At 44.2% G+C, this 25,735-nt stretch overlaps 1 protein-coding gene across 1 annotated transcript; it reads right to left on the reverse strand.

Moving 5' to 3' along the window:
* Positions 1 to 170: 170 nt before the first annotated feature.
* LOC117420784 (multiple epidermal growth factor-like domains protein 9) lies at positions 171 to 24,210 on the reverse strand. Its single transcript, XM_034034418.3, has 9 exons — positions 24,004 to 24,210; positions 16,615 to 16,767; positions 16,218 to 16,356; positions 15,632 to 15,720; positions 14,966 to 15,029; positions 4,088 to 4,176; positions 3,233 to 3,345; positions 2,280 to 2,436; positions 171 to 1,622 (listed from the first exon to the last, which is right to left on the reverse strand). Exons 1-9 carry the CDS (start codon positions 24,053 to 24,055, stop codon positions 1,465 to 1,467), a joined length of 1,014 nt encoding a protein of 337 aa, XP_033890309.3. The 5' UTR covers positions 24,056 to 24,210; the 3' UTR covers positions 171 to 1,464.
* Positions 24,211 to 25,735: the final 1,525 nt, after the last annotated feature.

Here is a 25,735-nt window from a genome sequence, read left to right on the forward strand (position 1 = left end):
AAGCAAAGTTTGTGGGGAGTAATAGCCATTTTCTATACTTTTGAGGCATAAGCAATTAGGAAATAACACACACTACCCAGGAACAAAAATTGTGTTACATAGTGATCAGTAAAATCAAAATAAAACCACTGCACCCAGTGTCTTGGAATGATGGAAGTACACCCATCAGACAACATTCATTAGCTTTTATTTACAATCAAAATTATTGTATTTAACATTGTAACAAATGTGTGGTTGGAGCCACATTAGGAAAAAAAACAGACAAAATCAAGTTTTAATGAACTTAAACAGCTAAGGAGCTTTAGCATTTTGTGTTGTAAATGTAATAGAGCGAAGGCTGGGCATGAACCGAGCATCTTAACCACAATGCAACAGGAGACAAAACAGGACAGAATCCATAACAAGTGTATCAAGTGTATAGCTTACAGAAGGCAGAACACCAGCGTGTATGTATTACACTGTGGTACTCTCAATCATTTGTACAGAAAAATAACATTAAAAGTGAAGGTGACATCTGGATGGACAGGCGCCTCCATATATTCATTTCATTGGTAATTCAATAACTTACAAAGAAAAAGCAGAAGTCTACATTCGACACATCCCTGCAGGGGTAATAAAGTCTGAAAAGTACTAAATAAATACTTACTCTCAAATTAATCACAAACAAGGGAGAAGTGTAAATTAAATACAATTTCTCTATGAGTGTATCGTGTCAGTGTTTGGACAAAACACATGCAGAATATTTACAACTATAGCCAAGAGGAAAAATAATAATATGCTTCTAGAGAAAATAGGAGCCAGTGATTCAACCGTAATCCAGTTCTTAAATTAGTGAAATTATTTTACAAAGGGGACAGTACCTCATCCCATACAAGCATAGTTTTATTTCCTTTTAAAGAGAGGTATATTATGGATTACATCTATATTGCTGAAAAATAAACAGGCATGCCATGTTGAAAGTCAAGCACAAAATATATTCTTATCAGCTGTTCAAACACACAGCTTTGAGACTGCAGCTCTTGGATGTAAGAAGATCAAAAATAATGGAGGCAAGCACTTTTAAAAGTCAGGAACTCTGCAAAAACAAGGTTCTTCTTGACCGGAACGCCTTGAAACCATTGCTTCAAGCAATAACATTCCCAGAAAACAATGTTCATATCTGGCACGATTAAGACTTGAGTGGTATTTCAGTGCAAAGTCAGTGTAAAAAAACAAATACTGTACAAAAAAGAACGGGTTGAGAATGCAACCCACTTACAGAGCAGTAAACAAAAACATAACACTAACGTTTAGACAGTCTGCTCTCTTACTGCAAATAAAAAAATTCACAAAGAAAATCTCTTCCGGGTTCACTGGTGGGTGTCAGTGGCTGTCAATATGTTCCAGGCATTCGGAAGAGATCTTAACAGTTTTTTTTATTTTGATAGAAAAATGCTCCAGAGCTTGGAGAACGCATTGCACATTCTACCAGCCAGCGTAGACAGGCTCTGCGTCCCAGGCCATGCCATACACACGTCCCGGGGACTGAGCCTTACGCAGCAGCGGGGCCCGCGACACGGCCAGCTCGGCATCGGACTCCTTCCTCCGCCTCAGGACCAGCAGGATCACAAACAGGAGCGCCACTGCGGGAAAACGAGAAACAGCTGCTGTTAACTGAAGCCATCATGAGGAGTAAAAACCTTGCAAGTTAGTGGCTTAAAAAAACAGCTAAAGAACAAGGTACCCAATTCCGCACACACACCGTGTTTAAATTAACCTTCATTACAATCACAGCATGTCACAAACGTTCCGTTTCTTTAGATCTGGACTGGGGGAGGTTTCACCAAGCTGAATTCAGAAGACTGTTCTTCTCAATGCTTTTGAACACTTTGTGTAGAAAATAATCAATGTTTTGTTTCCCCGCCCCCCCCCCCCCCCACCTGCCAAAGTCTGCACTTAGCTCACAGATCAACACATTATAATTAGATTTTTAACATCTGACATTGACACACAGAACCACATTATAACAAGCAATGCAATCTCATTTCATTGTACATCGTGACAGCTGGTACTGCATTACGTTAAAAGTGATCATTTTCGATGCCTTAGTCAAAGCACTCAAGTCAAGAGGAGAAGCAGCTGGTTGGCTAACAACTGGAAAAAAGTAGTTTAAGGTGGGGACAATTGTAGCACCAGATATTTTTATTATCTTTCAACACTCCTCTATAACAAATGGAAGTGCATAGCAGGTGAGATTCATGGAATTATTCTTTAAAGAAGGTCCCGCTGGGTGCACTCACTCCCGGCTGCAATGACCAGCAGGGTGATGGTGACGGGTGCCAGCTCGCACGTCTCTCCGGACTTCCTGAAGAAGGTCTCCATGCAGTATCCAGGCGAGGTGCTGCCCTCAGGACAGAAGGCATCGTTCGGACACTTGATCGGATTCACGTCAGGGCTCTGGAAAATCATAGGATTACAGGAGGTTCAAACACGCTTTCATACATTCAGCACTGAAACCAAATGGTCGAAGTGCCACCTTGACATCTGGCTACTTCCGAGACTCCCTTATGCCTTACCAACCCAGGATCTTCAAAGTTCATTGTATTCGTTGTCCTTGGATGTTTTTCTCCACAATGTACAGAAACCCAAATACAATATTTTATTCAGGATAAACATACCATAATGAGCTCTCTAATTGTGTTTGTGTGTGGTGTGTGCTCACCTACTAATCATTAGTTGTACACTTCAGTGTAGGGACTATGAGAAAACATACAGCTGACTCAGAGGTCAATGTAAACAGGAACTTCAACCACAAGAATCTTTAGAGCCAGCAGACTCCGGTCAGTGTAAACGCAGTACAATTGATTTTCATGTCACTTTTTAACTCAGAACTGCCTGTTAAAAGAAAGACGCTACCTTCAGCAATTAGAACTCACTACACTCCCAACCACCTTGTGACATCAGTTAGCAAAGTGGAAGCCTCCGCCATCGCCCCTGCAGCACAGTCCATGAAGAAGCATTCCATACATGCCTGCTGTTGCTGTGGTGGTGGTTGTTATGTAACTGTAGTCACCTGATATTTCAAAACAAAACTTTGTTTTGCTCTTGTTTCTAAGGGTTTGGAGATTGTACACAACTATTTTGAGTCATTGAACTCCTTTTGAACTTGGCCTAAACTATCAATACTTGTCATGAATGCGTCTCTCTCTCAGCCCCTGTTCATGATGTAGCACGCAGGAATGGAGACACTCACAGGGCAGTAGTGTTCCTTGGGGCAGATGTCGCATTTCTCCTGCCCCCACTTGATCTGGTAATAGCCGACACTGCAGATCCGGCACATGCTCTCCTCGGGACCCCTGTGCATACCTGCGCAGGAGAGGAAATTACAATGAAAGAGCCCCAGTCTGGATGCAGTGCGGCCTGGGGTCAGTGCAGTTACTTGAAAATCACAGCGGAGTGCCAGAGCTCCACCTGGGCTGAGGTCAGAGACCCCTTTGTATTTCATTCATTCCTCATGTTTGGACTTGAGAAAAACTGGTATGATAGTGTGGGGCATATCCCCAATGCCAAAGCTATAATATAGAAGTAAACAGTACATGTCAAAAAGTGTGACATACTTATGGACAGACAACAGGGGTGGAAATAAGACTCATACTGCACAGCTGTTTCATTCGCCAGTTTATAGTTAACAAGCTCAGGTGTGTGTTATTAAACTCATAGTAAAACCACGAATGGATCAAGCTGTTATTTCCATCTTCCTTATGAAGTTTAATCACAATTGTATAAGTGGTTCTCGAGATATATCTAAAGATGGGATATATCCAAGATACTGATATTCTGAAGAAGGTCCTCACCTAGTTACATCAAAAATTACAATTGGAATGTACATATCCTGTAACAAAGGCAGTTGATGAATAGAATAGTCTTTCACCTCTAAAGACTGGGGTTTGAATCCTTAAATCACAACTGAAATGAGATTAGTGGGCAGTCATACACAACATACCTAGTGAAATTTGGAGTGCTCCACTACCCAAGCTACTCTATGGAACTTTGTGAAGTTTTGTCTAAAGTGGGGCTGTTTTTGTTGGCGGTGGTTCTTGCTGGTTACCTGGCCGGCACGGTGTGCACTCTGTAGAGGCGATCTGCAGAGACTCCTTCCCAAGAGGACATCCCCAGCACCGCACACAGCCTGAAGTGCTGAAGAGGGAGGAGGAAGGGGAAAACACCCATCAGGACTGAATTTCACGGTCATAGGATTACACACTGCAACAGTAACATGATACAAGGCACACTGTACAGAGAGAGAGAGAGAGAGAGAGAGGGGGGAGGTTAGGGGACAGGAGGGGAGGAGAGAGAGAAGAGGGGGGAGAGGGGAGAGAGAGAGGAGAGAAGGGAGGGAGAGAAAGAAAGAGAAGAGGAGAAAGAAAGAAAAAGAAAGAAAGAAAGAAGTCACCGAAAATATGAGCTCCTGAAAATTTAAATCTATATTGATTCTTAGTGAAATAAAATGCCAATTTAATAACAGAAATATATGCAAAATAGTACTTAAAGTAGTATTTAACTTAATATGAAAAAATAAGGGGAACAAATTTGGTTAAATGTTATAAAAACACCAAAAGAAGATCCCAAGACCAAAAGAAACAGAATACAGAGAAGGAAAGGGAAGGAAGAAAAGAAAGAAGAGAATTCAAGGAAGAGAAGAGACATTTAAAGAAAGAAAAGAAGGAAAGGGAAAAAAGAAAAAAAAGAAGAAAATTACAGAGGTAGAGGTAAGCCTTTTACACTACCATCATTTTATTTTATAATTTTATATTAATAAATACAGAAAATACTACAAAAATTAAAAGTTCAGTAGTAGTTTGCTTTTAAAAAAACTTGTTTACTTTTAAGAGAAGCAGCAGTTGGCAGTGACAGTTTGAAATTGCAACAAATTGTAGAACTTCTCCCGGTTGCCATGGAGACCAGTCAGCGTGCAGAGAGCAGGGAGATCCAGTATCCTGCTAAACTGAGCAGTGCACAGGACAGGAAGCAGCACAAACTGAGCGTGCTGAGAGAGAACCCGGAGTGTCTGTACACAGACTACTTTGGGACAGGAGACAAGATGAAAAGCAACCTCATCTTCTACACTGAACACCTCCAAGCCTGGCACACTGCTGTGTGTAAGAAATACAACAACATTACAAAAAGAGGGATCTGCCAAGGTAGATAAATCCTTGTAAGAGAAGACTCTGACCCGGACAGCACAGTCTTGAATATTAATGTCTACCACAGTGGAACTGTGTTGATCCAGGGCAGTGAGGCTAGCCTGACCTCCTTCGAAAAAAACCTATAAACTAAAAGAGGCGGCAGAGAAAGAGAAAACTACATCCAACGACCGAAAGAACACCGACCCTGAAGATTCAGCTCCAACCTCAGACAGCACAACACCCGACACCAACCTGCCCACCCCCACGACCCCCAGCACATACGGGAGTTTGTGGAGTTTACAGAACTCACACTGGCCAGGCTCACGGAAACCAGCATCGCCCAGCTGCTCAGAGATGAGGTGAGCCAGCTCAAGCGAGAGAATAGGGTGGCCATCAACGAGCGGACGAGCGAGATGAAGGACCTGCAGCAGGAGAAGGAGCAGGAGCCCAGTAAGCTGTACAATCTCAATCAAACATACAGATGGGCTCCAAACAGCACAGAGGAATTTAACAAAGCAAATCAGTTCTATGGAAACGACTAACCTCATGAACACTTTCCTCAACACACAGCACCAACCAAATGTGACAAAACTAAATCTGGCAGTTAAACACATCAATAACATATTTGAAAATGTAGCCATGATGGCAAATCTAAAAAAAAACAAAAAGAAAATAAACCAGAAACAAAAACTCACACAAAAATGGTTTGATGATGAATGTAAATCCATACGAACAAATCTAAAGACATTTATCTAATCAAAAACACCATCAACCACAAAACTCAGATTTACGTCTGAGGTACTGTGAGACCTTAAAACACTACAAACACACCCTCAAACAGAAAAAATAAAAACACACAAACAAAACCCTCACAGACATAGAAAAATCTATCGACCAAAACCTGTTCTGGGAAATGTGGAATAATTTAAACTCAACAAAACAACAAGAATTAACAATACAAAATGGAACAATTTGGAAAAATTATTTAGGAACCCCTTTATAAAGATATACAACAAAAAGATCTAACAAATAAACAAAATTTAACTAGAGAAAAACTGAAATTACTAGAACAATCAATTAAAGATAACCAAAATACAATTGATGCGCCAATCACCCTACAAGAGTTAACTGAGAAGCTCCAGGCACTTAAACCCAATAAAATCAATGTACACAGAAAACAAGTGTGCAGTTAAAATTGGCAACAAAAGGACAGAATTCTTCACTCAGGGGCTTGGGGTGAGACAGGGCTGCAGTCTGAGACCAACACTGTTCAGTATTTACATCAATGAGTTAGCAATGATGCTGGAACAGTCTGCAGCCCCTGGCCTCACTCAAATTCCTGCTCTATGCAGACGATCTGGTCCTGCTGTCGCCAACAGAGCAGGGGCTGCAGCAGAGCCTGTCACTACTGGAGCAGTACTGTCAGTCCTGGGCCTTGGCAGTAAACCTTAAAAAGACCAATATAATGATTTTTCAAAAAAAGGCCAGATCTCAGGGAAACAGATACCACTTCACCCTAGGCAACACCACCCTAGAACACACCACAAACTACACTTACCTGGGCCTGACTATCATCGCGTCAGGGAGCTTTAACCAGGCAGGAAATGCACTAAATGAAAAAGCCAGAAGAGCTTTTTATGCCATCAAAAGAAGATTCTATAAAATTAATATACCTGTCAAAATATGGCTAAAATTAATTGACAGCGTCATCCAGCCCATTGCGCTGTATGGTAGTGAGGTATGGGGTCCACTCAGTCAACAGGATTACACTAAATGGGACAAACACCCAATCGAAACCCTGCATGCTGAACTCCACAAAAACATACTACAGGTGCAAAGAAAAACACCAAATCACGCATGCAGGGCGGAATTAGGCCGCTACCCGACACTTATAAATATTAAGAAAAGAGCACTCAAATGTTGGATGCATCTAAAGAAAAGTGAGTCAGACTCACTCCAATATAAGGCCCTACAAACCCAAGAGCTCAGCCCTGAAAAGAGTCCCCTAAGTCTGCTGGCCTTGAAGCTCACTGCACTGATCCCCACTAATGCCAACACAAACCAGCTTCAGGTCAACACTGCTTATCAGCCCCCAATGAGAGTAAACCAAATTATAAAACAAACCAAAAACTCCTATCTGAAACATTGGGACATAGAAACAAAATCCCGAAATAAACTTGATTGTTATCGGGCCCTAAAAAGAAACTATACCCTAGCAGAGTATCTCTCCACTGTCAGAGATACGAAGCAGAGACAGATCCTGAACAAGTACAGGCTCAGTGACCACAACCTGGCCATTGAAAAAGGCAGATACAGGCAGACCTGGCTGTCCAGAGAGAACAGGCTCTGTGGTCACTGTGAGACAGGAGAGGTCGAGACAGAGATGCACTTTCTCCTACACTGTGAGAAACACAACCAAACAAGGGAAGTATTCTGTAATAAAATACTAAATGCCCATCCACTCTTTCCAAACATGGCAGACCCAGAAAAACTGGCTGTACTCCTGGGGGAGGGACATACAGCCCCCCTGTCTGTACTCCTGGGGGAGGGACACACAGCCCCCCTGGCTGTACTCCTGGGGGAGGGACACACAGCCCCCCTGGCTGTACTCCTGGGGGAGGGACACACAGCCCCCCTGGCTGTACTCCTGGGGGAGGGACACACAGCCCCCCTGGCTGTACTCCTGGGGGAGGGACACACAGCCCCCCTGGCTGTACTCCTGGGGGAGGGACACACAGCCCCCCTGGCTGTACTCCTGGGGGAGGGACACACAGCCCCCCTGGCTGTACTCCTGGGGGAGGGACACACAGCCCCCCTGGCTGTACTCCTGGGGGAGGGACACACAGCCCCCCTGGCTGTACTCCTGGGGGAGGGACACACAGCCCCCCTGGCTGTACTCCTGGGGGAGGGACACACAGCCCCCCTGGCTGTACTCCTGGGGGAGGGACACACAGCCCCCCTGGCTGCCCAATATGTAGCCGCCTGCCACAACCAAAGGGACACGCAGTGACACTCTGCATGAGGAGCACAACTTGGGAGGAGAGGAAATGTATTGCCACTGTATTATATATATATATATATATATTAGCTCAAAGAGCCTGCTGCCCTAACGTTTCAATATGTTGTATATATACATATATAATATATATATACATATATAATATATTTATAATTTATTTTAATTATTTTTCTTGATTATTTATTTATTTATCATTAACAGTACTATTTCAGTCCCATCAATTTTATCACTTTTTTCACTGTACTTATATATATATTCATGATGCATTGTATAAATACATGTATGTATTGTATAATTGCTTTGACAACACCTCCTATTGTAAGTCATGCCAATAAAGCACCATTGAATTGAAAATGAATTTAGAGGAGCGCACGTCCCTGTTTTCTCCCTCATGCTGAACTTCCAATTAAAAACAAACCCTGTTCTTTGCATAACAACGACCTTAACTTGATATGTATAAACGACACAATTTACAGTCTTGTATTTTGCCTCAAACCAAGATAACATAATGATATACTTGTCTTGTCATGAGTCTTTACACAACAGTCCTTTTTATAGAGAATTGCAGTACATGTCATACTAGAGCCCTGCGCGGATTTCATTTTTACAACCCGCTTCCGACCCGGACTCGCTACTACAGGACCCAACCCGCAACCCGCAGCACCGTCTTCTTACCCGCGACCTGACCCGCTTTAATAAGACCTGCAACCCGACCAGAACCTGCAAGTGTTTGTCCTTTACCTGCTGCCTGCATCGACTGACTCTCACATTCACACGCAGATATCTACCATTCTCCACAGATTGAGTTTATACAATAGGCTGTACAGCGTGGTAGCTTTCTCTAGTGGTCTGTGTATATTTTAACATTGTAACGTGTTAACTATCTCTACTTACTTTACTATAAAATGCCTGTCTCTTTCTTTCGTGCCACCAGTTGAAAGGCAGCTACACCTGTGCTTTCACAGAGATGATGTGCCAGTTTTGTGGCTGTCGTTTACAAAAACATAATGACAGGTTTTACAAGCAAGGAATCCAGTCACATGTTCATTATATTCATTCGCTATGACTCCAGAAGGATTCCACACTTCTGATTTACCTCTCAAACTACTATCCACTACATGATATAAACCCTGCACTATCTTTTGTTTACCTCGTCCACTGATATTTTTTATATCACAAATAATGTGCACACCGATCTACCCCTCCAGTCTCACTCTGCACACCGATCTACCCCTCCGATCTCACTCTGCACACCGATCTCACTCTGCACACGATCTACCCCTCCGATCTCACTCTGCACACCGATCTACCCCTCCGATCTCACTCTGCACACCGATCTACCCCTCCGATCTCACTCTGCACACCGATCTACCCCTCCGATCTCACTCTGCACACCGATCTCACCTGCACACCGATCTACCCCTCCGATCTCACTCTGCACACGATCTACCCCTCCGATCTCACTCTGCACACGATCTACCCCTCCGATCTCACTCTTCACACAATCTACCCCACTGATCTCACTCTGCACACCGATCTACCCCTCCGATCTCACTCTGCACACCGATCTACCCCTCCGATCTCACTCTGCACACGATCTACCCCTCCGATCTCACTCTGCACAGCGATCTACCCCTCCGATCTCACTCTGCACACCGATCTACCCCTCCGATCTCACTCTGCACACCGATCTACCCCTCCGATCTCACTCTGCACACCGATCTACCCCTCCGATCTCACTCTGCACACCGATCTACCCCTCCGATCTCACTCTGCACAGCGATCTACCCCACCGATCTCACTCTGCACACCGATCTACCCCTCCGATCTCACTCTGCACACCGATCTACCCCTCCGATCTCACTCTGCACACGATCTACCCCACCGATCTCACTCTGCACACCGATCTACCCCTCCGATCTCAATCTGCACACCGATCTACCCCTCCGATCTCACTCTGCACAGCGATCTACCCCTCCGATCTCACTCTGCACACCGATCTACCCCTCCGATCTCACTCTGCACACCGATCTACCCCTCCGATCTCACTCTGCACACCGATCTACCCCTCCGATCTCACTCTGCACACGATCTACCCCTCCGATCTCACTCTGCACACCGATCTACCCCTCCGATCTCACTCTGCACACCGATCTACCCCTCCGATCTCACTCTGCACACTGATCTCACTCTGCACACAATCTACCCCTCCGATCTCACTCTGCACACTGATCTACCCCTCCGATCTCACCTGCACACCGATCTACCCCTCCGATCTCACTCTGCACACCGATCTACCCCTCCGATCTCACTCTGCACACCGATCTACCCCTCCGATCTCACTCTGCACACCGATCTACCCCTCCGATCTCACTCTGCACACGATCTACCCCTCCGATCTCACTCTGCACACCGATCTACCCCACCGATCTCACTCTGCACACCGATCTACCCCTCCGATCTCACTCTGCACACGATCTACCCCACCGATCTCACTCTGCACACCGATCTACCCCTCCGATCTCACCTGCACACCGATCTACCCCTCCGATCTCACCTGCACACCGATCTACCCCTCCGATCTCACCTGCACACCGATCTACCCCTCCGATCTCACTCTGCACACCGATCTACCCCTCCGATCTCACTCTGCACACTGATCTACCCCTCCGATCTCACTCTGCACACTGATCTACCCCTCCGATCTCACTCTGCACACCGATCTACCCCTCCGATCTCACTCTGCACACGATCTACCCCTCCGATCTCACTCTGCACACGATCTACCCCACCGATCTCACTCTGCACACCGATCTACCCCTCCGATCTCACTCTGCACACCGATCTACCCCTCCGATCTCACTCTGCACACGATCTACCCCACCGATCTCACTCTGCACACCGATCTACCCCTCCGATCTCACTCTGCACACGATCTACCCCTCCGATCTCACCTGCACACCGATCTACCCCTCCGATCTCACTCTGCACACCGATCTACCCCTCCGATCTCACTCTGCACACCGATCTACCCCACCGATCTCACTCTGCACACGATCTACCCCTCCGATCTCACTCTGCACACCGATCTACCCCACTGATCTCACTCTGCACACCGATCTACCCCTCCGATCTCACTCTGCACACCGATCTACCCCTCCGATCTCACTCTGCACACCGATCTACCCCTCCGATCTCACTCTGCACAGCGATCTACCCCTCCGATCTCACCTGCACACCGATCTACCCCTCCGATCTCACTCTGCACACCGATCTACCCCTCCGATCTCACTCTGCACAGCGATCTACCCCTCCGATCTCACTCTACACACCGATCTACCCCTCCGATCTCACTCTGCACACCGATCTACCCCTCCGATCTCACTCTGCACACTGATCTACCCCTCCGATCTCACTCTGCACACTGATCTACCCCTCCGATCTCACTCTGCACACCGATCTACCCCTCCGATCTCACTCTGCACACTGATCTACCCCTCCGATCTCACTCTGCACACCGATCTACCCCTCCGATCTCACTCTGCACACCGATCTACCCCTCCGATCTCACTCTGCACACGATCTACCCCACCGATCTCACTCTGCACACCGATCTACCCCTCCGATCTCACCTGCACACCGATCTACCCCTCCGATCTCACTCTGCACACGATCTACCCCTCCGATCTCACTCTGCACACGATCTACCCCTCCGATCTCACTCTACACACCGATCTACCCCTCCGATCTCACCTGCACACCGATCTACCCCTCCGATCTCACTCTGCACACCGATCTACCCCTCCGATCTCACTCTGCACACCGATCTACCCCTCCGATCTCACTCTGCACAGCGATCTACCCCTCCGATCTCACTCTGCACACCGATCTACCCCTCCGATCTCACTCTGCACACGATCTACCCCACCGATCTCACTCTGCACACAATCTACCCCTCCGATCTCACTCTGCACACCGATCTACCCCTCCGATCTCACTCTGCACACCGATCTACCCCTCCGATCTCACCTGCACACCGATCTACCCCTCCGATCTCACTCTGCACACGATCTACCCCTCCGATCTCACTCTGCACACGATCTACCCCTCCGATCTCACTCTGCACAGCGATCTACCCCTCCGATCTCACTCTGCACACCGATCTACCCCTCCGATCTCACTCTGCACACCGATCTACCCCTCCGATCTCACCTGCACACCGATCTACCCCTCCGATCTCACTCTGCACACCGATCTACCCCTCCGATCTCACCTGCACACCGATCTACCCCTCCGATCTCACTCTGCACACGATCTACCCCACCGATCTCACTCTGCACACCGATCTACCCCTCCGATCTCACTCTGCACACGATCTACCCCACCGATCTCACTCTGCACACCGATCTACCCCACTGATCTCACTCTGCACACTGATCTACCCCACCGATCTCACTCTGCACACGATCTACCCCTCCGATCTCACTCTGCACACCGATCTACCCCTCCGATCTCACTCTGCACACCGATCTACCCCACTGATCTCACTCTGCACACCGATCTACCCCTCCGATCTCACTCTGCACACCGATCTACCCCTCCGATCTCACTCTGCACACGATCTACCCCTCCGATCTCACTCTGCACACCGATCTACCCCTCCGATCTCACTCTGCACACCGATCTACCCCTCCGATCTCACTCTGCACACGATCTACCCCTTCGATCTCACTCTGCACACGATCTACCCCTCCGATCTCACTCTGCACACCGATCTACCCCTCCGATCTCACTCTGCACACGATCTACCCCTTCGATCTCACTCTGCACACCGATCTACCCCTCCGATCTCACTCTGCACACGATCTACCCCACCGATCTCACTCTGCACACCGATCTACCCCACTGATCTCACTCTGCACACTGATCTACCCCACTTATCTCACTCTGCACACGATCTACCCCTCCGATCTCACTCTGCACACCGATCTACCCCTCCGATCTCACTCTGCACACCGATCTACCCCACTGATCTCACTCTGCACACCGATCTACCCCTCCGATCTCACTCTGCACACCGATCTACCCCTCCGATCTCACTCTGCACACGATCTACCCCTCCGATCTCACTCTGCACACCGATCTACCCCTCCGATCTCACTCTGCACACCGATCTACCCCTCCGATCTCACTCTGCACACGATCTACCCCTTCGATCTCACTCTGCACACGATCTACCCCTCCGATCTCACCTGCACACCGATCTACCCCTCCGATCTCACTCTGCACACGATCTACCCCTCCGATCTCACTCTGCACACCGATCTACCCCTCCGATCTCACTCTGCACACGATCTACCCCTCCGATCTCACCTGCACACCGATCTACCCCACCGATCTCACTCTGCACACGATCTACCCCTCCGATCTCACTCTGCACACCGATCTACCCCTCCGATCTCACTCTGCACACGATCTACCCCTCCGATCTCACTCTGCACACCGATCTACCCCTCCGATCTCACTCTGCACACCGATCTACCCCTCCGATCTCACCTGCACACCGATCTACCCCACCGATCTCACTCTGCACACGATCTACCCCTCCGATCTCACCTGCACACCGATCTACCCCTCCGATCTCACTCTGCACACCGACCTACCCCTCCGATCTCACTCTGCACACGATCTACCCCTCCGATCTCACTCTGCACACCGATCTACCCCACTGATCTCACTCTGCACACCGATCTACCCCACCGATCTCACTCTGCACACCGATCTACCCCTCCGATCTCACTCTGCACACCGATCTACCCCTCCGATCTCACTCTGCACACGATCTACCCCTCCGATCTCACTCTGCACACGATCTACCCCTCCGATCTCACTCTGCACACGATCTACCCCACCGATCTCACTCTGCACACCGATCTACCCCTCCGATCTCACTCTGCACACGATCTACCCCTCCGATCTCACTCTGCACACCGATCTACCCCTCCGATCTCACTCTGCACACCGATCTACCCCTCCGATCTCACTCTGCACACGATCTACCCCTCCGATCTCACCTGCACACCGATCTACCCCTCCGATCTCACTCTGCACACCGATCTACCCCTCCGATCTCACTCTGCACACCGATCTACCCCTCCGATCTCACTCTGCACACCGATCTACCCCTCCGATCTCACCTGCACACCGATCTACCCCTCCGATCTCACTCTGCACACCGATCTACCCCTCCGATCTCACTCTGCACACTGATCTACCCCTCCGATCTCACCTGCACACCGATCTACCCCTCCGATCTCACTCTGCACACCGATCTACCCCTCCGATCTCACTCTGCACAGCGATCTACCCCTCCGATCTCACTCTACACACCGATCTACCCCTCCGATCTCACCTGCACACCGATCTACCCCTCCGATCTCACTCTGCACACGATCTACCCCTCCGATCTCACTCTGCACACCGATCTACCCCTCCGATATCACTCTGCACACCGATCTACCCCACCGATCTCACTCTGCACACCAAACTGATTGACGAATTGCTTAACTAATTTAGGACTTTCTGCACAAATTGATGAATTAATTGATGAATAGTTTTGGCACAAATGGAGCTCCATTATACTGCCTCAGAAAAACACCCACATTTACCACAGTGTAAGCGTGGCACACAGTGGACATTTCTCAACACTGAGCAGCATTCACAGTATCCCCCATGGTTTTCCTCTTGGTAATCAACACATTAAACTGCTTTCTGCACTTACTTGCAGAATGTCTCCTTTGGGCAAGGCTCACACGAGGTCGCATTTTCCCGAGATGTGTAATAACCTAAAAGAAAAAAAGAACAAATGACTTGGTGATACTATTCTCGTTACCAAGAGTTACTTAATTAAGTCACTGGTCTTAAAGGATCCCAATGGTTCTGCAGCAACAGCATGGCTGGGTTACCCATTCGATAGACTCACTACACCAATTCCTTGGTAAGAAAGTGTTTCCTACCCTCTGTATCAAGTCTCTCTCCACCTTATTTCAAACTGTGCCCTTGATCCAGGTCTAATCCGCCGTGGTTTAGCTTTGTCTAAAAACCCTTTGATCAAGTCTTGTCTTTTTGTTGTCAAACAGCGGGTCTGTGGTGGAGCTGGGACCTTCCAAGTACTAATAGACCACACTTTGAGTGATCAGAGATAAAATACAAGCAGTATTTTCAGTGGTTAGAACTCTGTTCACTCACTGCCATCTCTTGTGACATCAGTCAGCACAAATAAACATTCCAGCTTGAGGGATACATTCCACATTTGTTTATACTCATAACTGTTCGATTATATTTTAGATAGCTGTGCATTACAGGTTTTACATGCAGGATGAGCAGAAGAGATACAAAGATACTCTGTACATTGGACAAATGCATAGAGTTTAAACAATTACAATACCTGATGCACACCGTTTGCACACAGCGGTCCCAGTGGCGTTAGTGTAAGAGCCCGGCTGACAGGACCGACACACCGGACTTCCTGTTGAACTGATGACAATAACAACGTGTTCAATAAACCAGACTGCAGTAAAAGATGCAAAATGTGTTTTAAAAGGCTTCACCGAAATCACAAGATTTATGTAAAAAAAATAAAAAACAGCACAATAAAAGAAATCTCCTTAACAGTATGTTGAGGCGATTAACCTTTTACAAAATCATTACATTCTGTTTTAATGATCAAATGTTATACACTACCCTTCAACACGTAGTGACCACTGATCAAAAGAAACCATTAACACAGAGTGTCTGGAATACAACCCCCCATCCCACCACAGACACCATGAACTCTGACTGACCAAAAAATATCACAAAGCCACCACAGGTCTGCCACAACTGTCAGTGTTTTCTGGATGGAATTGCAGAGAGTGTTCAGGTCGGCTCACTCACAGAAGTGTGAGGCGGGGTGGGGGGCAGCCATTGTGACACCTGCTGGCAGTGTGTGTGTGTGTGTGTGTCTGTACCCAGCACCACAGTCCTGCACTTACTTTGTGTAGAAGCCCTGTGCACAGGGCAAGCATAGCTCCTGGGCTGCTAGAGACTGGTAGTGCCCTCGGGGGCAGGGCAGACAGTCTCCCTGAGATACACAGAGGCCAGAGGCTGGACAACACGAACAGTTCAGAGTCTCTGTGTGTTAAAAGCAGGAGACATTCAAACAAGTTTAGCAAGACCCGACAACTGCCAGCAATTACAAGCCACACTGGTAATGTGTAATCTTATTCGTTACCAAACTGGCTTGTACAACATCATGCACACAGTAGGTTGCAGGTCTCTGTTCAAATGATTAAAATAGACTAAAAAGCACAGTCAAGAAATCCATCCTGGTGATAGTGCTTGGTATTCTGCATTACTCAATGACAAAGTCAGTAAAGGTGCGCTCTTCACCATTGCTGTAGTGGGTTCCTGGGGCGCATGCCACACAGGCTGAAGTGTTCACAGCACTGCAGGCAGGAGGAAGGACGGTGGTCAATGAAGAGTTACCGTTGTCTGTAGTGTTTGTAAACGAGGGACCGATGGTGGGCTGACTGAGTGCCACTCCTGTGAGAAAACAAAAGAAATAAACAAAAACTAAAAGACAGAGCCAAGCTGAAAAAATAACTTGGTTATTGTTTAAAAGTTAACATATAGATAATTCAAGGCAGACAGACTAACTGTCGACACAAAAGGAAAGACTGGGGAATCTGCAAAGAAGTTTACTGGATAAGGGCATCTGCTAAGAAATAAATAAATAAATAAATAAATAAATAAATAATAATAATCCCCCCCCCCCCCCCCCAGTACTTATTCAGCATTGATTCTATTCAATAGAGATTAGTGTTGTACCCATGTAGTCTTTTACACATTAAAAGAGTAAGTACAGGGTTCTGAGAAATATAGCTAGGGCTTCTGTTTTTCGTCTTTTATTAATTGTATTTTTCGGTGCTTATTTCTAGCTATTTTCGAGTTTTATGTAAATAGTTTTTTTCGGGGCTTTCGTTTTTTATATACTGTATGAAATTAGTGTTTTTGGTTACTTTCCAAAATGCTTGAGCGGTTTGTTTTTTTTTTCTGTCAAAATACATATAGTAGTAACTCGACAGTACTTGCACACTTAAGTTGTCCCTTCTTTCCTTTGCTGTCTTCCACAACGAAATCCCTATGGTCACGGACACATTCCTCTGGGGTTTTTATGTGTAGGCATTGTTGTATATTTTGCCACAATTCTGTTTTAAATCCTCTGTATCTTAACTGTAATACAGCTTTAAATCCTGCTAACAAGCCATCATCCTGATTGTAATCTCGTTTTAAATCTCGCAAGAGGAGTCTCAAAGAGAAATGTAGGAATGTGCTGTCACTCAGTAGTTGGGGCGGGGTTTAAAGTATTCAGAACGAATCAATGATAGATACAAATCAGGAAGGTGGGACATTGCCCAGCAGCACTGGGAAATGTATTTATTATTATTTTTGTAGTAGGTTTTGTTTTTTAATGGAAAAAGGGTAAAGTCAACGTGAATTTATTTAATGATTTCCACAGTTTTTCTGGTGTTTTCCGGTGTTTATTGGCTATCCACCGATTTCATTTTTTTTTGTATCAGGGGTGTTTTATCGGTTAAAACTGAAAATCAGAAGCCCTAAATACAGCGTTATACGTCCCCATGTGTTGCTACGACTGTTTAAACAACGTACTTTTCTTTTCATTGTTAACATCCTGACAACTTTTTACACTTATAATTTTAAAGTCTGTTTCAAAGCTCTTCTCAAAATGTCATCTGTAGTGCACCGATAGCAATAACGATCCATGATATGGTGTGGAACAGAAAAGCCAGGGCACTTATTTTTTTATATATATATATATAAAATCGCATTTCCTGCAGTGATTTAGAGGACAGGTCTCAAACCTCAGTGCACTAGAGCAGACATTTTGAAAAGAGCTTTGAAAACAGACTTTACAGTTACATGCAAAAAGTTGTCAGGATTAAAATTAGAATTAAAATTACAGGTACGTTATTTAAACAGTTGTAGCAACACGTGGGGATGTGTAACGTTATTTTTTGAAACCCTGCTACTCATCGCATCCTATGGTTTCTCATACCATTTCTATGCTGATGATGCTCAGATTTTCCTCTCCTTCCCCACCTCTGACTCCACCATCCCCTCCCGTATCTCTACCTGTCTGTCTGCTATTTCCTCCTGGATGCACTCGCATCACCTCAAACTCAACCTCTCTAAATCTGACCTCCTTTTCTTTCCCTCCTCCTCCTCCTCTGATCTCTCTATCTCTGTTCCTCTGGAATCTACCACACTCTCTCCCTCTTCCTCAGCTAAGAACCTTGGAGTCACCCTGGACCCCTGCCTCTCTTATTCCCAGCACATCTCCACTCTGGCACGCACTTGTCGATTCTTCCTGAGCAACATCCGAAGAATCCAACCCTTCCTCACCAACTACGCCACCCAGCTCCTGGTCCAGGCCTTGGTACTCTCCCGCCTAGAGTACTGCAACTCCCTCCTGGCTGGCCTCCCTGCGTCCGCCACCCGTCCGCTCCAGCTCATCCAGAACTCCGCTGCCCGCCTGGTGTTCTCTCTGCCTCGCTTCGCCCACGCTACTCCGCTCACTCCACTGGCTCCCAATCACCGCTCGCATCCAGTTCAAGACTCTTGTACTAGCCTACAGATGCCTTGACCAGACTGCACCCAGCTACCTCCAGGCCCTCATCTCTCCCTACACCCCCACTCGACCTCTCCGCTCTTCCTGCACTAGAAGACTGGCTCTACCTCCTCTACGCTCCCCTGCCTCCAGAGCCCGCTCCTTCCCCACCCTCACTCCGCAGTGGTGGAATGACCTTCCCACAGATGTCAGGACTGTCCAGTCCCTGACCACATTCCGGCGCCTCCTTAAGACTCACCTCTTCAGACAGCACCTGTAGAACTCCTCTGTTTTTCCCCTGGGACACTTGTCACCCTTCCTTAAATGCGCTTTATTTGCTCTTATCTGTCCCCTATTTTACTGCATTTAATCCTGTACTTCAGAGTACTGTAATCTGCCAAGTGTTTAATCTGTAGTATTTTGTATTTAATCATATCCTGATGTAACTATCACTGTTATCTGCTGTATTATTGAATTGTATTTTGTCACACTTGTACTTGCTTGAACCAAAGTCATTGTATTTAACTTGCTCTTAATTGTATTATTACTTGTACTGTGATACTTGAAATGTATTTGCTTACCATTGTAAATCGCCCTGGATAAAGGCGTTTGCTAAGAAATAAATAATAATAATAATAATAATACTTACGTGTTCAGTGGAGTGCTTCTTGGTATGGGTTATCGGACTGGAAATTACTAGTATGTACAAGTTTGAACACCCCTTATTGTAACCATATGGTTCTGTTAAACAGTCAAAGCACTGCCTAGGTCAGTGGTGTGCAAACGTTTAATATGCTGCCCCCCTTACTGCTGAATTTTTCCATTTACACTCTGAGAGCCAATGTCTCCGCTTCCCCTTTGCATACTACAATGCCAAAATATGTTACACATTTCAAAATGTTTATTATTATTATTTGTTTATTTAGCAGACGCCTTTATCCAAGGCGACTTACAGAGACTAGGGTGTGTGAGCTATGCATCAGCTGCACAGTCACTTACAATTACATCTCACCCGAAGGACGGAGCACAAGGAGGTTAAGTGACTTGCTCAGGGTCACACAATGAGTAGCTGAGGTGGGATTTGAACCGGGGACCTCCTGGTTACAAGCCCCTTTTCTTAACCACTGGACCACACAGCCTCCTAATGTGTTTAACATGTATTAAGCTAAATCAGAACCTTGTTTTTTTTTTTTTTTTACACGTCATCTCATACATGGAAGCCGCCATTTCAGCTCTGTGAACTGCAGTTTCACTGACAGTCGCCACGTCAAACATCATTTCTCTGGTTCTACAAGTCCTAGAGTGATCGTCAACAGCTCATTTTAAAAGGTAATAACTTAAGCTAATTAGCTGTCATGTATGTATTTATTTAAAATGTTCTATCCTTTAATATATATAAATATATATATTTTTTTACAGAACTGCCTCTTTAGTCATTGTCGCACCACACCTAGAATACAGTTGAAAGAGTGGAAGTGGCCATTTCAGAGACGCATGGGGACCCCACAATATCTCCACTGTCTAGAAACCATCTGAACTCCCCCTTGATAACAATGACGACCTTAATGTCAAAAAGGGAAGTGTGTCATGCACACAGCCCTTTATAGCTGTGCCAACACAGAAACTGGGGAAGTTCTGTGGGACAAAAAAAAAAAAAAAAACCCACAACTGACGACCTGCCAAGTTCTGCTGTTTCCAGTGTTTTGTACTGTATTCATCTGTGTTCCCAAAGTGAGTCACAAGCATGTGATTTTCATCAAACCCTCAGGGTTATGCAGCAAAGGGCTTTTCCTGAGCATTTGCTTTATTTAGCAACATGACTTGCATTACTGGTTTGTCCTCAGTTTCTCATACTTCATGCACAAAATAGAGACCTCTGCACTTTCATTTAACTAGAATTATCAGTATTTTTATTTTACAAAATCGCAGTATATATTTTCCAAAATACAGATGCGTTACTTAAATAATGTATTATTTCAAAATACTTCCCTTTTCTTTACAAACCACAAACAGAAAGTACTATTCATAGTGCAAGTCGTGATGATTGCTCAAATACACATCAAACCACACTGCAAGAGCACCTGACACTAGCTAAGGGATTACAACTGGATTAACTGAGCAATATAGTAGCTTGTTGTATATCTATCTCACAACCACATACATCACTGTAAAGGTTCTGAATTCCCCTGGTCTGAGAGCTCTGTCCCCTCAAGCCATCTCAGTTGGTGACTCAGTGATTTGAGATTTTCCAGTTTAGATTCCTGGTCAAGATTACTGTGAAATAATCTGCTCTCCAGTTTCTGTGACCTTGAGTTGCAATCATCTGTTCAAATCACCCTTATTACTTTACAGGGTTTTGGTCTATAGATGTATAGGGGGTGGCGCATGCAGGTTTTCATTTAGAAAGTAAATTTAACTTCAACTAGCGATCAAGGTTTGGTCTGTTTGCATCCAGCCTCAGCAGTTACACGAATGTGAACAATGAAATCACTTAGCCAATACAGTGACCAAAAAGTCTGTCTACTTGGCAACACTGATGAGGGAATCGGCTAAAACATTTGTTTACTTCAGGTTGTTTTTTCCCTTATAAATTCTGTAACATTAATGTTCTCTTTCCAGTCATGGCTACAGTAGCGTCCCGTTAGTTAAAGTTTTTACTGAAGGTTTATAATTGTACATGCGCATCAGTATAATTAGTGCTATCATAACACTGTACTATGTTCTAGCAATCTAATTCACTGTTGTATTCGTTGATCAAATACGTCAATAGCTAATAGAATCCTATTGTTATGGATTTTTAAAGCAAAGTTACTGAGAAGTTGACAATTATAGCGGTTATTTAAAGTGGACCACCAAACCCAGTTAACTGTGGACCAGGGTTGCAGAACAGTTCTGCGCGCACACACGCAATATGTGCTGAAGGATCTGGTCGGGACCCAACATTTTTCTAGCAATGACTTTCCGGGTGCGGACAGGAACAGTCTCGTGACAGCATCAGCTGCCGCTGGAAATCCCCTTCTTAGCTACTTTGTTGCGCAGCTAATAACATCTCTTACCAGATCCGAAGTAAAATACAACTATTACAGAAAGCCTAGCCTATAACCTCTGTGTTTTGTTAATTATAATGTATAATTGATTTGGTTCTGAAAGGTTTGAAGTCTGTGCCTGAAGAATTTGGACATTCTGCTACCTTGCTATGGACCTCACTGGGATTTGAACCCAGGACTCCAGAGGTGAAAGGCTTGACCTGTTAAACCCTATTTTCTAGCCAGAAAAAAGTGTATGCCTGGAAGACATTACATTCATTGAAATGATTCTGCATCTGTTGCATTGTCCTATTCACTGCTGGTTGATTCAATTAAAAAATAAATCAATCAAACTGTAACTCAGACAATGTGTACCCTGTGACTGGAATACTTAAATCCTGCAACAATTCCGGGATTATTTGCAGGAATTCCAGGGTTTTTAGTTTGTCAAGTTTGAAACAGCTACTGCAGTAGGTTTGGGAGAAATATTTGAATATTCGAACAGACACCTAAATTACTTTGTTCATGTAACAATTTACAAATGACTATCAAAAAGATGAGAAAATCAATGCATGAATGATGCCTGAAATAAATCAAACTAATTGTGCTGGGTGGAAGTGTGCAAATTATGGTACAAATTCATTTTGCAAAAATATTCCCATTTCAGTCCTAGCGCCAGACTATAGTGGTCAATATCAGACTGCTGTGGGACTGATACAGCATCACCAAAATTCCTAGTACTGGTCTGATATGTACCAGTGCGTCAAACTTGCCATTTTCATGGAATTGTTGTTTAGCTATTTTTAAAGAAGAGGTAGTCAAGCATTTTTCTTCGAACACATTTAAATTAAATCCCTATAAAACTTTAAAATAAAAGAATAGGCTATCCTTTTATTTTTCTAAGTTTACTTGTATTGTTTTAGTAGAATACTTAAACATCCGAAAGTTAACTTTGGGGGTAGGGAGCGAGTGTTTCTTTAACTAGTCAAACACAGAAATGTCATCTATAATTCCAGTGCCTCATGTGAATCTCAATGGAAGACAATAATTAAACTAATAAAGGTCACTGAATCCAGACAGTTGCATATGAAACCCGTGACCAGCTAAGAGTGCAAGTGGAAACCTTTCACTAAAGGGTCTTAATTTCAGCTGGAGTTCACATGGGAATACTTTCAGCATTACTTACGGCAGCCCTTTAATAGTTAGAGAGGGTGTTGCAGTTAATGCACTTACTTAAAAGGAGGTCACAGCAATAAGGCACGTTTTAGTTACCTCACGGTGGCGTTTTTATATGGGGTTACCCATTTCATATGAAGACTACTACTCTCAGGCAATAAATAATATTACTGTACCTGCTAGAAAGCTGCTCTAAGTGTCCAAATACAGTTTTATGCTTTGTGAGTTTTTACACATTGAATACAAACGTGTTCTGTTTGGTACTTTGTATCTGAATAGCTAAACCAGCACCCTACTAACCACCATATAGGGCCTTTTAAGAACATTAAAAGTAAGGAATTTGTATTCGAAGTTTTTTAGATTATATTACAGTGAAACTATAAGCTACGCGCATGGCTACACTTTGAGAATAAAAAAAATGACATTGTAATCGCAATTCTACAAAAATATATAAACTCCACTCATGCTAGCAACGTTAATCTTGATATTAACAAAAACAAAATATATTTTTGTTTATTAATATATAGGCTATATATAGCTTACTCTGCGGCACGACTGGTGCTTCAGAATTGTAACACGAGTGGTAGATAGACACTAAATCAGATACAAACGAGTGATTAGGACACAGCAAAGAAATGTCGTTATAGGATTACTGACGAAAAAAAAAAGTAAAGCTTTTAATACAAATCTGCTGGTAGTAGCTTGTTTTACTGTTTTTATTTTCAGAGTAAAGCAACCCCAAAAAATGTTCCAATCCTACATGCTTCTCGTTGAACTTGTCAATGGTTTTTACCGTCTCGCTGTGTAGTTACCGTCCTAAGTTTGTTTGTTTTTAAAAGAAACCTTCATTATTATTATTATTATTACAGAATATATGTTTGAATAATGGATCTACGCCCCGCCGAAAGAAATCTCAATGTTTCAGTTAGAACAAACAATTCCACTCACCTAACAAGTAAGCAGCGGCTAAAACTGGACACCAGAGGCGAAGTCGCTTCATTTTTAAGTGAGATGTTTAATTGTTAAGAAGACAATCGCAAGAAATCATTAAATCCAAGTTCCATTCCAACTTCAGTGCAATGGTAATGTTACCACTCCAAGAAAGAGAGTGAATGAGCGCGCATGTCTCTCTCTACTCCCCCACCTCTGACGCCGCAGACATCATGTGATTATGTAACGCAACTAATCCAAGACTTGTTTCTGTGGGCTGTATTGACTGAATTTCTCATAACATCATTTCAATATAATTACATGTTGTTTCTTTGATATATATATATATATATATATATATATATATATATATATATATATATATATATATATATATATATATTGCCCAACATAAAATAGTACACAAATACTTTGTTTTCAGGAAAACTGTTTAACAAAGTAGACATTATGACTAATCATGTGTTGGTAATAACCTTTTTTTTTCTATTTGTTCATCACGGGTTCAAATAGAAAAAAGGAACCCCTTTACCAAATACCCCTTAAAATTCCTACAGTATTCGCTTACATATATGTGTTGTGAATTCTGAGTGTTTGACTCCTATAAACAATACAACTTCTAAATCCTGTATTAATCATAAGAAACATACACAGCATGCTGCTTACTTAAGATCAAAGCAGTTCACAGTATACCTGTTGTAACTGTAAGGCCATGTGTAACTGGGGCAGCAGTCTCAAGTATCCTTTTCATTTTTAACCTCATGCTTGATAAAGTTGGATATAGTTCAAAATGTAAGAGCCCCCCTTTTGACTCATGCACCCTGAGGCTGCTGGTAAACTCGAGTCATGCATACTGTGAAACAAACTGATCACTCCCTAATTAAATGTAAAATTCAGTTTTGAAGGGCTTTAATTTCTTATATTTTACTAGGAATGCATCATTTAAAGCTCCCCACAATCACCTTTACCAGATCAGAAACATTTCACATGTAAAATGTAATACATTTAAACCATATCCATTATGAGAAACAATTCTGGGAGACATGCATGATTTTACATTAAGATCCTCAAATCAGATGTCTATTTCTTATCTGCAAATGTTACCTATTATTTTCCAGCTTTGCTAAAAACCCAATTAAAAAGGCAATGTTATTAAAATAGGAGGTTCCTTACTGTTTCCCTCCTAGAGGACACTTAGGCCTGCTTCTGTTTCTGAAGCAAAACAAAATGTAAACAAATGAAAAACAGGACGTTTTCACAATTGTTTATTTTTGGTAAATGCTGACACTTTACCAAAAACCCTATACTGTATAGCCGACATTTTTAGCATAAAAACCTTAAAAAGTACTGATACTGTATGTATGTTTTTTGCTTTTTTTAAATGGCATTCTACACATTTAATAATATTGAAATACTATTTATTTATTGAACCACTGCCTAGCACAGGCAGAAAATAATTGTGTGAATATTTTCACTAAAAGACAGCAGTTGCCATAGCTTTAATGACATATTTTGTTTATTTGGCAGACGCCTTTATCCAAAGCGACTTACAGAGACTAGGGTGTGTGAACTATGCATCAGCTGCAGAGTCACTTACAATTACGTCTCACCCAAAAGACAGAGCACAAGGAGGTTAAGTGACTTGCTCAGGGTCACACAATAAGTCAGTGGCTGAGGTGGGATTTGAACCGGGGACCTCCTGGTTACAAGCCCTTTTCTTTAACCACTGGAC

Source organism: Acipenser ruthenus, chromosome 1 (assembly GCF_902713425.1).
Source record: "Acipenser ruthenus chromosome 1, fAciRut3.2 maternal haplotype, whole genome shotgun sequence".
NCBI lineage: Eukaryota > Metazoa > Chordata > Actinopteri > Acipenseriformes > Acipenseridae > Acipenser > Acipenser ruthenus.

What these genes read in the sequence shown, in the direction of transcription:
- LOC117420784 (XM_034034418.3), bottom strand. Translation starts at nt 24,055, where the DNA reads ATGAAGCGACTTCGCCTCTGGTGTCCAGTTTTAGCCGCTGCTTACTTG. An exon ending in AGCCGCTGCTTACTTGTTAG is followed by an intron (nt 16,768 to 24,003) that starts GTGAGTGGAATT and finishes GTTTTCTCACAG; the next exon opens with GAGTGGCACTCAGTCAGCCC. An exon ending in AGGAACCCACTACAGCAATG is followed by an intron (nt 16,357 to 16,614) that starts GTGAAGAGCGCA and finishes TTTAACACACAG; the next exon opens with AGACTCTGAACTGTTCGTGT.